General features: G+C 34.5%; 1 protein-coding gene across 6 annotated transcripts in view; it reads right to left on the reverse strand.

The window, feature by feature from the left end:
- Positions 1 to 11372, reverse strand: part of LOC107926440 (187-kDa microtubule-associated protein AIR9) — a 28863-nt gene extending 17491 nt beyond the window's left edge. For 3 of the 6 annotated variants that reach the window (XR_005925441.1, XM_041110843.1, XM_041110846.1), the window contains exons 1-21: positions 11110 to 11363; positions 9498 to 10360; positions 8676 to 8747; positions 8122 to 8187; positions 7936 to 8007; positions 7790 to 7855; positions 7624 to 7686; positions 7453 to 7518; positions 6494 to 6593; positions 6232 to 6333; positions 5499 to 5731; positions 5250 to 5364; positions 4928 to 5048; positions 4648 to 4823; positions 4036 to 4171; positions 3575 to 3675; positions 3440 to 3487; positions 1370 to 1554; positions 1158 to 1275; positions 845 to 972; positions 418 to 586 (exon numbers count right to left, since the gene is read on the reverse strand). Coding sequence is in view for 5 of the 6 variants with exons in the window: in XM_041110843.1 (XP_040966777.1) it covers positions 418 to 586; positions 845 to 972; positions 1158 to 1275; positions 1370 to 1554; positions 3440 to 3487; positions 3575 to 3675; positions 4036 to 4171; positions 4648 to 4823; positions 4928 to 5048; positions 5250 to 5364; positions 5499 to 5731; positions 6232 to 6333; positions 6494 to 6593; positions 7453 to 7518; positions 7624 to 7686; positions 7790 to 7855; positions 7936 to 8007; positions 8122 to 8187; positions 8676 to 8747; positions 9498 to 10340 (2980 nt within the window). In the remaining variant the exon portion in view is untranslated. Of the gene's footprint in view, positions 1 to 417; positions 587 to 844; positions 973 to 1157; positions 1276 to 1369; positions 1555 to 3439; positions 3488 to 3574; positions 3676 to 4035; positions 4172 to 4647; positions 4824 to 4927; positions 5049 to 5249; positions 5365 to 5498; positions 5732 to 6231; positions 6334 to 6493; positions 6594 to 7452; positions 7519 to 7623; positions 7687 to 7789; positions 7856 to 7935; positions 8008 to 8121; positions 8188 to 8675; positions 8748 to 9497; positions 10361 to 11109 lie in introns of all 6 variants that reach the window. The other 3 variants (XM_016857305.2, XM_016857292.2, XM_016857298.2) reach the window with 3 other exon arrangements.
- Between the last annotated feature and the right edge of the window lie 2293 nt (positions 11373 to 13665).

Genomic DNA, 13665 nt, shown 5'->3' on the forward strand with positions numbered 1-13665 from the left:
AGTTTCTTCAAGCATCCTTTATAATATACAAGATCATTTTTGTTGCATAACAGTAAGCTTCCTAAAATTGTACGAAGTTAGATAGAATTAATTCAGAAGAAATCAATATATTAAGATGCTAACAACATTCAACCTGCTCATTTGAATCAATCAAATACAGTCTAGCCTTATCACCAGATGAAACACAAAGCCACCAAGTAGATAAAACTGGGTAAATGAGAGAATTTTACGTCCCTAAACATCAAACTTCTCCTAAGTTCCATTTTCTCCAATTCAACAATTATTCTCCATTCTCCAATAAAGGTAAATGCTATTTTTTTTTTAAAATCCACTACAAAAGTTCAATTAGTTAAAAGTTAACAAGTTAGAGGAAGAAAAGATGAATAAGAAATACTGAGATAAAAGATAAGATGTTACCAGGACGAATACGTTCCTGTCCCAAGCAGGTTCTTGGCTCACCTACAATCCCATCATCACGCACTGGAATACACTGAAAGGAGATAAATTTACCAATTGCATCTTTGGTTACACGATACTGAAGAAGCCCAGAAACCTCATGAATCAGAGTGCCCATGTCATTTTCAACCTACAGATTCCAATAACATATGTAGTAAGAGCAGAACTCATTTACAAAAGCTTAGCTTAGATGCTTTTAGCACCTTTATTTTTTTTCTTTAGATTTTGGTAGTTTTTTTTTTCTTATTATCAAAGCAGAGTCATACGATAATAGAGTTTCATTAAACTTAATACATTTAAAGCATCAAAACTTGACAAAGGGACTAACTCAACCATTTGCAAGTAAATGAAATCATATTAGAACCCTGGGTATAACTGAAATGTATACCTCATGAAGGTACCAATTGTAGATACTTTTTCCTTCTTGACCCCCTATATAGCCATATGATGCTGTCAGTATACCACCTTCACTATAATCACCCGTGATAGATAAGAAATTCAGGCTGGGGGGAAGAGCTGTACAGGTCAGGATACACACATGTACATCAATCACATAAGTGAATTGTTAAAAACTCAAACGAGGAGGGGGGAGAGTTGAGATAAAAAATCCCAAGTTACAAGTAAACCTTCCTGCATTCATTGTTCACTTTTCACTGGAATTCAACATAAAAATACAAAAATTAGAAAAAGAAATTACTTACTCTCCACTACTCTTTCCGTTATAACATATACTGATTCACCAGATTCACCATTAGGAGTCATCGGAGTATATTTTGCAACAATATAACAGCCAACTGCTCCTAATGGTATGCGGAATGCCTAAATAAAGGTCAAAGTCAACTCAGAGTTTGCATCAAGTATAAATGTGAGAGGACAAGGAACTACATGTGTGGATATTTTAGTAACAACCAACCTTAGCAACTTTGGAAGTGCTCATTGCTTCAAGCTCATTCTCACCATTGAGCGTTGACGAATTTGTCTTAAACCACTGTACTCTGCTTGAACCTTCAGTACCTCCCATGACAGCACCGGTCACAGTAATCTTACTGTTCTCCCTCAAATCGCCAATTATCTTAACATTTGTTACTTTTGGTGGCGCTGGAAATTTAAAAAATAATATCACAAAACAAAGGAAATTAGTAACACAAGAAAGCAGTCACACCAAGAATTAATTCTTATCTATAAGGATGATAAACGTTAAGGACTAAACTCTTGATATCATAGATGATATTTCTTGCTCCAAGGATTATATTCATAAAATGAAAAGCATAAGTTATAAGCAAACTGGGAACATAAAGAATAGTTTGCAATCAATATAAGAAGATAATAATACCTCACCATACAAATTAAAATGGCAAGAGGGTCTAAAGAGCTCTTCGTAAAAAAAATCAATTGAGCCCTCAATCACAAAAATATATATATATCAATTAGGGCATTCCATTAACGGAAACCGCCGTAGAATGAGTTCACTGTTAACAGACACTGATGTAGCTGACGGAAGTAATAAAAACTGACATGTGGCATGCCTTGAGGATACTTACGTGGCACGTCAACATGTTTTTAAAAAACCCTAAATAGTAACTAAATAGTGCATGTCTAGAAAAAACCCTGACAACTTAACATCCATGTTCATTTAATATGGACATCCATTTCCTAGATACATTCTGAAGATGGTTTAGAATATTATAAAATTATTAAAAATTATAAATAATTATAAAATTATTTAAAAAGGTAAAAATATTAAAAATTAAAAATTATTAAAAAATTGTCAAAATAGTCAATTACACATAATACGATCAAAATATCACACATTATGATGACTAAAATAAAATTTGATACAAATATATACATATACATGCACATATACATATATATTACACACACACATGTATATGTATATTAAAATTAGTGTTAATATTTTGTGCTACCATTTTTCTTAAAAATACCTCTTATTTTTAACATGCATATATGTATGTATATTCAAATTAGTGTAGATATTGTGGTTTCTATTATACATACATATATGTGTGTAATATATACATATATTTGTGCCAAATTTCATTTTAGTCCACAATATCATGTGATATTTTGGTCCTACTATATTTCATCGACTATTTTCAGTTTTTTACAATTTTTTAATAATTTTATAATTTTAAAATATTTTTAAAATTCTTTTGTTTTTTATGATTTTTTAAAATTTTAATTTTTTAGAATTATTATAATTTTTTACCATTTTTAATATTTAATGTTTTATTATTTTTTACCATTTATATATATAATGTTCTGAACCACTTCCAGAATTTGTTGTCCAAATTAAAATGAACTTGCACGTCAATTTGTCCAAGTTCATTCCGAACATGCATTTTTAATAATTCTTTTATATATCTTTTTTATTTTTTAAAATATATGCTAACGTAGCATGTCAAGTCAGCATACTTATCGACATGACATACCATGTAAGCTTCTCATTGCTTCCATTAGTCAGTCAGAATTCGTTAATAGTCAAACTGATAAAAACAGTTTCCACTAACAGGACTTAATTGATGTTTTGTCACTCAAAGCTCAATTGAGTGCACTTTTCCTTAGGAACTTAATTGATTTTTTTTTTTTTTTTTTACAAGGGTTTTTAGATCCTTTTGCCAATTAAAACAAATATATTTGTTTGGGGTAACATTCAACAAGCCTGATGATGCCATGGACGAGTGAACATTCTTAAAATATTGGAAAGGAGTAAGCAGTACAATTGTCTATTATAGTACTGATGATAGAGAAGTCAACCACAGGTTGCAGTGGGCTCTCTTTTTTTTCACAGATTCTGCAGAATAAATAGGATAAGCATTCTCTAAAAGCAAACTAAGAGTTACCCCATAAAATTAAATTAAATCAATTACCAAACTTTTCTAGTCATGTATCTACTACCAGTTTAACAACAAACAATGATAAAATATACATTACCGTGAAACATAAACATAAATGAGTATACCTTGCCTCACGGTACCAGAGACTATTGACACAGATTCCCCTTCCTGTCCTGAAAACAGTGAATATTACCACATTACCATCCAATTTACAAGTTGCTTGATGGTAAGAAAGTTCAAAAAGGGCAAATTGGATATACCCTCAAAGTTTATAGGTATATATACAAAAGCCAAGCGTCGCCCAACATCTTCTTTCGTCAAAGTATACTCAGGTGTACCACTTGTCACTATCAGAAAGTCTCTGTCAACAAATTCCAGTAAAAGGATGAATGAAGAACTAACATAAGGTAATGTGATGTAATGTAAGAAAACTGTGTGAAAACGATGGTGGGATTAAATCTCTAGATAAATTTCATGAAAATAATCCAATCATCATAATAGTTGAGTGATTAAGACAATATCTCCATATGGAAGAAAGTACAATCATGCATAAGTGTAAGAGAGCCCAAGTGAACAAAAATGTTGTAAGAAGGAAAAAATAAAAAAAAATTGTAAAAAATTGCAAAAGGAATTAGGTTAACTTCAAATTTAGCAAAACACAAGAGGAGAAAGGATTTGATCCACTTATGCTCCAAAGTACTCATTTTAAAAGTGTACTAACCCAGTCTCCTTATTCTCGCGTAACCACTCAAACTTGCTCGGACCCTCTCTTCCTCCAAAGTAATTGCCAACTCCCCTGATAACATTCCTTTCTATAGCATCCCCAACAATTTGGACATTATTAACGGATGGAGCAGCTGCAAACATATTTCAATTATTTTAAATTGGAATTAAAAATGAGAGAAAGCACAAAAGAAGATGAACGACAGGGAATAAGCTCCCCATAACATCTAATTAAGTACTCAACTTAGAATCCCTTTATTGAACTAGAAAAATGAAAAGAAGAGATAAGCAGATTCAACAGGAAATGCAAAACTAGTTCTACTCAAAGCTGCCAAGACTTCAAGGAGACATCTATATCTTTTGAAGAATGTTATAACAAAGTATAATTTGCAGCTTACATGATACAATGATATGAACAGTTAATAGAAATGCAAACAACTGCTATAGAAATCATATAGAACTAATATGGAAATAAGTAATCTGCCAGAGAAAAAACAAAAGCATATTTTTAAAAATGAGATACCACCAAAATTGAGTGACATATTTAAGAAACAAAATTAAATTATACCAATGCTAGAAGATGAGATATGCATAGACTTTTCCGACATACCTGCTTTTACAAAATCAGTATACTTATATTGAGGCTCCCCTTTGGCACCTTCTTCTGTTACTGGAGTATACATAAAGACCAAACTGGAGTCAATGTCATCTAAGGTCAATTGATACTCTTCATCCTCTGCTCCAGCAATTACCACCGGGCTGCTGTTCCATCTTTTCCTTAACCAGCTGAAAATGTGGAAAACAAAAAATTTATCCGTAAGGCTTTCATTTAAAAGAAACATGTAAGCAGTATGGGTATGTCGTAAAACCACTTTAAGAAGCATTCTTACCTAGCAACACCCTTCCCAGGAGTCCCACCACACCATGCAACCTTAGCGTGACCCTTGATTACATTACCTTCCACCAGTTCTCCATGTACTTCAAGGTTTACAACCTTTGGAATTCCATTCCCTTTACAAGGCAGAGAAGCAAGCTTTAGAGTGGAGAAGCTAAGAGAAGTTTGTACAAAGTGAAATAAACACGGTATGCATGTGCATATAAATTTAAAGATATGAACAGGTTCTGCTCCGAGCATGCACGTGCACTAAGACATATTGCAAAACAAGGAACCAAATTGAGGAAAATTCAATAACCACAGGACATGGTAAAAACCTCCTGCAACTGGAGAGGATATGGCAAAAATTGGAGGATACTCGGTTTCCCCTAAAACTGGAATGCATTCCACTTTCAATATTTTATTTATGTCTCCATGCTTCGGCCAGTAAACCTAGACAATCACATAATACCATATTGAACAAAAGAACAATAAAGAAAAGATGTCATTGCAAGGCATAAAATATAAGTATTAATCGACCAATATAAATTTAAAGCAGAAGTAACAATCTAGCATTAATCAATTACCTCACCATTGACATCAGGAATAGCAGTGAAATTCGAAAGTGTTCTCTCACCCAGAAACCATTTATACTTTAAGATTATATCAGAGTCAATGCTCAAGGTGCTCTCCTGAACAAAAACTATGTGACAGCGACAAGCATCCTCTTCAAAAGGTTTGTCAAGAGAGGCTTCTTTAAGCAGATAACCAGGAGGAAAATGATCCTTCCATTGCTCAAACAGGAAGCAAAATGTTGAGTCTGTTGAGAAAACCATACATTTTAATACTCAATTGCCACAGCAGTCCATGTGTTTTTTACATGCATTTACACCCGCCACCCAAGAGCAATGAGTCACATCGAGCAATCTTAAACTCAGTCCATGTACCACATACGATTTTAAGATATACTACCAAGGAAAAGTTGTTCATGTTAGGAGAACATACAAAAATTTCAAGGATTAACTACATTCTGTCTTTTCCCCTTTCCTATTACTGTTGTAACAACACAACAAGCATCAAAGAGCATGCTTTGACAAGAACATCTCCCTTTCCCTTTTTTACTGGCATGTGTACCTATAGCTGGAATCACACAAATGCACTGAAACTTCTCCCATAACTACTAAACACCATGTACTCAATGAATTATGTAAATAGTTAACCATACTAAAAATGACATGCAATCTCAAAACACTATTGAAACTATCTTATTAGAACCAATTTGCAATGCAAATGGTAAACGAGTTATCATAAAATACAAACCTGCAGCATGCTCTGGACGAGAAAACTCCCAACCATCCCTAATGCACAAAGCCGTATGTGTAGGATAACGCTTTGCAAGTGCTAGCTCCTCTCGGGAAAGATCTAAAAGAATGGCCCATATTAGTTCCAGAGAGACTAAAGCAAACTTAGCTACAGATTGTCAAAAGCAACGTTAACCTCTCACATAGAAAGAGTTTAATGCATAGAACAAAAGATGAAACATTAGAGTTCCTAAACCAATATATTGCCAACTGTAAAGTACCTCTATCATTAAATTTCTTCAAGGTCGGCCCAACAAGTAAAATGGAAGCTGCTTCCAAATGAGGCATCTTAAGTATAGGGTTCTCCTCCACTCGCAAATGCTGAACCACATCACAATAAGAAAACCCGTTATGATGTTGAGGAAATCTGGGATTCTTATTCCAATATTCTCAAGGTTTGATAGGCTAAATAGAAGAGATTTTATACACTTATTTAGAGGATTATGTACAGCTAAATTAGAATTCTTTCATGGTATTAGAACCATTAGACTTTGTTAGGTATTTAGTTCTGATTTGAATCTGATTTTAGTAGGATTTGACTGTGATTTTATTTACTAGAATTCACTTATTAGTTTAAATAAAACATCCTAATAAATTAGGGTACTTTGTTTTCATATTTTAGTTTCCTTAATAGAATATGAAACAAAGGTTTTGCATCTTATTTCCTAAATCGTAAACTTCTATTTAAGAGGAAAATTATTAATGAATAAAGGGAATTGAAAGCTCCAGTAATTAAGGTAGGAAACTTCCTCAGAGTTCGACGACCATAAGCAAAAGTAGGAACTGATATAAAGGCAAAGATCCACTCTTTGAATTTGATTTTTGTGTTACTAGTTTGGATACTCAATCCCAAACTCAGGACCATAAAAAGTTGGCATCAAAGCGAAGCCACAATGGACATTTCGAAGAACTATAGGTACAACTATTCGAAGAAATTTGGGATTCTTATTCCAAGATTCTCAGGATTTGACAAACCAATTTGAAGAACTATATGTACAACTATTTGATTTTGTATCTACAACAGACATCTTAGTTTTAAAAGGGAGATTTTTCTTACTTATTATAGTTTACTTTTATGTGTGCATAAGGCAGGAAAGTAACGCTGTAAAATTCCTCATAGTTTGTCTTGGAATTTTTTCATGATACATACCAACTTATATTACAAACTCATGGTACAAACCTCAAGAACAGGAAGATAGGGAAAACCCTTTAGAGTTGATATTCTATTTTTGCTGGCAGCTAAAACCTGTGTAGGAAATATGAACTAAACTTTATCAATATTATGCAATAAACAGCCAGAATTATATAACAAATAACCAATAATAAGCAAACAATCAAAATAGGATATAACCTGTAGTCGAGGTTGACTTGCCATTGCAAGGGATTTCAACTTGTTTTGAGCAACAGAGAGAAACTAGAGAAAGACAGGGAACAAGAAGGAAAATGTACAAAATTTAGAAGGCTAAAATAAATTTTAAATCTTAACATGATCTCAAAGATAAATATCAAGAGCTCACCTCCAAGTTCGGTAGCTGAGGTAAACTTATAAGTGAAGTGATTTGATTCCCAGCAAGATATAATTGCTACACAAGCAATAAACATGTTAGAACCTTGAAACATTGAGGACATTGACGTTTGCTCTCGTCATTCAAGAAAGACAAACCTGTAGGGCTTTGCAATTCGCAAGAGGTTCAAATCCTGGCCCTTTGAAATCATTAAAGCTCAAATCAAGAACCTGTAAAGAATTTACTCTCATCAATTCCCAAATTATTCAAAAAGATAAATATAATAAATTAGTTCTTAAACAAAGCAAGTAAAAGACAAAAATGTGTAATTCAAATTATCAAACCTTCACTCGTGTCAATATTTCAACTCCTTCCAATGTTGATAAGAGATTGTCTCTGAGATAAACAAACTGCCAAACAAAATAATTAGCAGAAGGAACAACAATATGAAATTCAACGGAACTTCTCCAGTAATATTCTAATCTCATCCCATAATACAGCCGATATGAACAATAAAATCAGACTGATTCCACTTCAGTTCCTAAGTTGCTCATCCCTGCCTCAAACTGAGTTCTAGTCTAGATAAACAATTTCAAGCACACATGCTTTATAGTTATACAAAGTTGAAGATATCAAAACTAGGTCAAACCTAACAAATAAGGCCTAAAAATAGAAAAACCCCATACAATGGAGCAACAGATATAAGCCATACACCAGCAACCTAAGTGCTAAATTTCGTGTTGGACCCTTAGTGTATGGATGTTCTATGATATTTTACAAAGGGAAAAAAAAAGGACATTGTTTGATATGGAGCAACTTCAAATGAAAAAAACATACAAAATTTCTAATAAAATTGGATAAATTTATATAAGGATGCCTGGCAAAAGAATTAGTTTACCTCTAGATTTGGTGACAAGTTCAACCCACCAGCATTAAGGTTGCGCACTCTATGGCCCCTAAGATCCAATCTCTGGTAATGCAGTGGAAAAACAAAACAACTTTATCAATTAGAAGCTTAGCCAGAAGACATATGGCGTTTTATGAGGATCACTAAAAAGCCATAGAGAATACAATATGCACACACAAAGATATATATATAGTGAGAGAGAGAGAGATGGGTAAAAGAGATGTACATCTATGTAGATAAATTTACAAAATCATCAAAAGAGAACTACAACTTTGATAACATATGAACTACTCGCAGATAGCCACTTGGAGAATAGGGATTAACAGCTCATCTTAAGCATGTCTAGGCTAAAGCTAGGGTATTCCTAGTATGTTCAATGGTTAGGCGTTCATTCACAAGGAAATCACCAGAAAATTGAAATCTCCAGTACATAGTTGATTCAAAGACAATTTTTTCTCACTACAATCATCCTTACAATGGTCACTTTAAAGAAATCCTATAAAACAGATAAGACAGCAAAGATCAATATAACAAGGATAATTTATATGTTTTCCAGAATGGAAACAAACTTTCAATATGGAAAATCCACTGTCAAGCGTTCAGGTAGAAATAAAGAGAAAAACCAATGCCACTAAAACATTTTAAGTTCTTTATTCATAAATCATAATCATATCACAAATGCAGCGGCAATGTAAATCAGATCCTAGAAAGCAGACTGCATAGGTCCAATCATACCTAAATTGCTGACAACGTCATTGTTAACATGCTGATGAAATACCATAAGACATTCAGTGATGTAACAGATATTCTTACCACATCATCACCAGCTTTGATCTCCACCTGAGGAAGAACAATGAAACGTGAATCTCTACTTTCTGGGGTCGCTGCTTTCTTCCGCCCAGATAAATTAGAACTCCTATCCAGGGATGATGACAAAGACCCAGATCTTAAACCACTGGATACTGTAGGTGACCGTGTGATTGGAGAAGAAACCTTTGAGATTGTCTTCTTACTGGAGCTACTGGCAGTGCCATCCAGTGATGAAGAACTAATCTTTTTCAAGGATGAAGAGGCTGACGACGACGGCTTTACAGTGGACTTTCTCAGAGTTTTTTGTATACTTGTATCAGACGCAGTTGATGTACTTAAACTTCGACCCACAGGTGACACTGGAACCGACTTCCTAGTCTCAGAAAGGTTTGCTCGGGGTGTTAGTTTTGTTGCCGATGAAGACAGTGAACTTCCTCTGAGTTCTGGTAGGGACCGCCTAACTGAATCAGTAGCCGACAGGGTGGAGGGTTTCTTGCCTGCGATAGAACTAGTATTGTTTTGCTGTCTTGCAGTAGAGGCTGATGACTTCTCAGACAAGCCTCCTGTGCTGTTCCTTCTTGTCACGGCAACAGAATTGGATGATCTCAATGAAGAAGATACAGTTGATCTAGCAAAACCTGAACTTAATTCAGATCCATTTCTAGTATCACTTCTCTTTCTGGTTGAATTAGCCGGTGCTGAGACTTTTGGCTTTGCTGCTTCACTAGATTTCCCAGGTTTAGCAACCTTAGTCACACTTTCTGCAGGACTTTCAGCGAAATGGTGATCCAAATTTAGGGGCTTTATCACCGGATCTTCACCAGGTTGTGCTTCGGGGTCCTCCATTTTAAGCTACAATACTAGTTCTAGCAAATCAGAAACAAAAGTGTCCTTCAGCCCCCTAAAAGTACTAATCAAAAACTCAAAACTGATACTTTCACAAACTGTTGCCCGTTTGAGAAAATACCAAATGACAAAAGCAGAAAGGAACTAAACGGAGCAGCGGAATATAAATTTGGGACTCCTTATCTGAGCCACTCTAACCAAAATAATCTTTAAATTGCGGTTGCCTCAAAAGCAAATCAAAAAAGAAAAACCCAAATTCCTCTTTATTTTTCGTTTCCATTGCAATATGAGAGGTGAGTGTGCCTAGTTTGGTGACCGACAATGGTTAAAAAGGAAACGAAAGCAAAAAAGTATTGACTTTAAACGTTAATAATGCACACTCACTGTAACCGATGCTTATGTAAGTTGCCTCTTTCCTTCCTTTAAAACCAAACCGAAATAATAATAATAAAAATTATACAAAACAAAAATGGGAGCTCTTTTTCCTTCCCACTTCCTTCACTTTTCTTATCTACCAAACGGATAACAATGCAACCAAAGTGGAAACATAATTACGCCAACCTTTTCAAAAGAAAGATTGTTCTAAGAAAATTACTTAAAAAGAACAAGGTTCGGCAGATAAGTAGGTATGAGAATTAGAGGTAGAGAAAGATAATGGTTGGATCTAGTAGACAATGCAGGTTGTTCAGCAAAAATTAAATGTTTTTACTCAGATCTAACGGGGAGAAGAGGGAAAAGAGGAAAGAAAGAACAGAAAAAGAAGTCTTACCTAAATGTACAGCAATGTAGATCCGGAGAAGAGTACTATTACAACTAGGGTTTTTATATTTTAGCAGAAAATAAGATATAAATTTGTTAAGATGGGGCAAAAAGCAAAGCAGGAAAAAGGTTGACGAAGATAAGATAAGCTGAGAGAAAAAGAAAAAGGAAAATGGAAGCTTAGTAGTTGAAAAGCAATGCAGAGAGGAAAGGGTGCTGCTTATGTGAGTGCGAGTGTTTGTTTTATTGTCTTCAAATTATTTCTGTTTGTAGTGATTAAAATGGCGGAAAATAGAAAACTTACTGTTTAAAAAAAATCTGGCGAGTCCACTCAGTCAGAACTCTAGACGTGACTCGAACCGTTTTCTTTCTGGATAATGTTTTCGAAAATAATTTTCATTTTTTCTAGAATGTTTGCTGGCGTACAAATTACAAATGAATGAAAATAATAGAAAATGAAGAGAGGAAAAATTTTTTTACTAGAAGTCACATTTAGAATGGACAAACATTAAAAAATACAATATTTACTCAAGTTCCTCTTACCCTCAACCCAAAACAACTTCTTTAATGAAACTAAATAAAATAAAACAATTTGTCACAACTTTTTGTGTAGCTAGTTTTATTTAGATTCTTTTTGTTGGTATTATTTACATTTTTTTTGCAACAAATTAAGGTTAAATTAGCATAAAATGTCACTTTTTTTTAATTACTCCATTGGGCCATTTTTTTATTTAGAGAAATAGGTTGTTCTCAGGAGAGAGAAAGGGAAAACGCATTCTCTCTGCACAAGTGGCAGGAAAGCGCACCTAACTCTCTCTTAAAAGCTCTAACCATTTTTAATTTTTTTAAGGTTAAGGTTTAGGGCCTGGTCTATATTCTAGGATTTAGGGTTTTTTGGAAGGGTTTAAGGTTTATAGTTGAAACCCTAAAGGTTTATATGTAGATTTGAGGGATCGGAGATGTGATAATGCGCCTCAGAACATATACATTCCATATGTCATGATGGGATAGGACTATCACTTCAGAAACCCATTGTGAGGAAATCTGGTTTCGGGGTAATAATGCTTGATACGATCAAGGGTCGAAGTCTAGGTGTAGGTTCCAGTTAACGGTTGTGATGCAGTCACGGGTTCGAGTATAACCGGGGGCCAGCTGACGGTCGTTTCACGGTTAAGAGTTTAAGTTTTTTGGATACCCGCAAACGATGCCTTATATATATACCATACCTAATATTGATACCATAATTATATGAAAAAACTCTAAAGACTTTCGGTGTAATCAACGTAAATTTTTTCTTTATTTCCAAGCGCCAATATCTTTGACTTTTCATTCTTATTCGAAGGCTGACACTGAGGTGGGCACAATAGGGCTCTCAGGTAGAGAGCGGATGTTCCGGCACAGTAGAGGTTAAACTCGGGTCAACTCAGTAACGGTTGTAGTAATTAATGACTTGTTTAATAAAGACAACCATCATCGCCCAGAAAGGAATGTCACATTTACTACACCGCAACAGCCACTCCCTGCTTGAAAGTCCTCTTGCGTCCACGACGGTACTGGCCTTCAAATAAGAATGAAGGTTAAATGTATTAATTGCCTAAAAATGGAGAAAACAATTATACCGATTATAGTGGAAAGCCCTAAAGTTTTCCTGTATGGTATTTATAAGGCATCATTTTTGGGTATCTGAAAAGATTGAGCTCATGGTCGCATAATGACTATCAATTGGTTCCCCGTTATACCTTGATCCATTATCGCATAACAACCGCCAATTGAGGCCTCTACGTAGACTTCTACCATTGACAGTAGAAAGCAAAACCACCCCGAACTTGACTTCTTTGGGATATGCTTCGGAGGTAATGGTCCCTAATCGACATGATATATAAAATGTGTATGGCTCAGAGCGATATCGCATCACCGACAACTTAAAAATACCTTGAACATTAAAGAAATATTTTTAGCGACTAGAATTGTTAGCACCTAAAAATGATTTATAGAGTAGAGGTTGAGAGTGTGTGATAGAAGATGTTTGAGGGACAATGAAGTTTGGTGTGTGAAACCCCTTTTATAGGTGCAGGAAAAGGTCTATTTGGAAAAACAAAAAAATCATTTCGTTGAAAACGTATTGCAGGAGTGAAGCACATATTTGAAATGTGGTTAAAGCGACTAAAAAATACGAAGCGTCAAACTTTTAATTTTGGGCAGAAGAAATTTTGTTAGAGAAAGCACGCCCAGTAGAGTGAGCCTTCCTATTGACATAGTAACCTCTAAGATCGCACACATCATCGGTACTGCTTATGACATGTGGAATTGAACTACCACAAAAAATATCCTTCAGAAATTGAGCAAGACCTAGTCATTGACATGGTTTTGTAGTTCCAACTATTTAATATATACATTACACTACTTCCACTATTCAGGTGTTTACTCCTTGCACTAACAAGTAGGCATTTCTCGACAGGTTACAAGCTTGTCCAACATCGATTCCATAAAATGCTAACAACTGGAGTACCATCAATGCATACAGTGCATCATACCTAACGAATATACTATTCTAATAGTGTATATA

The sequence above is a fragment of the Gossypium hirsutum genome, chromosome A01 (genome assembly GCF_007990345.1).
Source record: "Gossypium hirsutum isolate 1008001.06 chromosome A01, Gossypium_hirsutum_v2.1, whole genome shotgun sequence".
Lineage (NCBI taxonomy): Eukaryota > Viridiplantae > Streptophyta > Magnoliopsida > Malvales > Malvaceae > Gossypium > Gossypium hirsutum.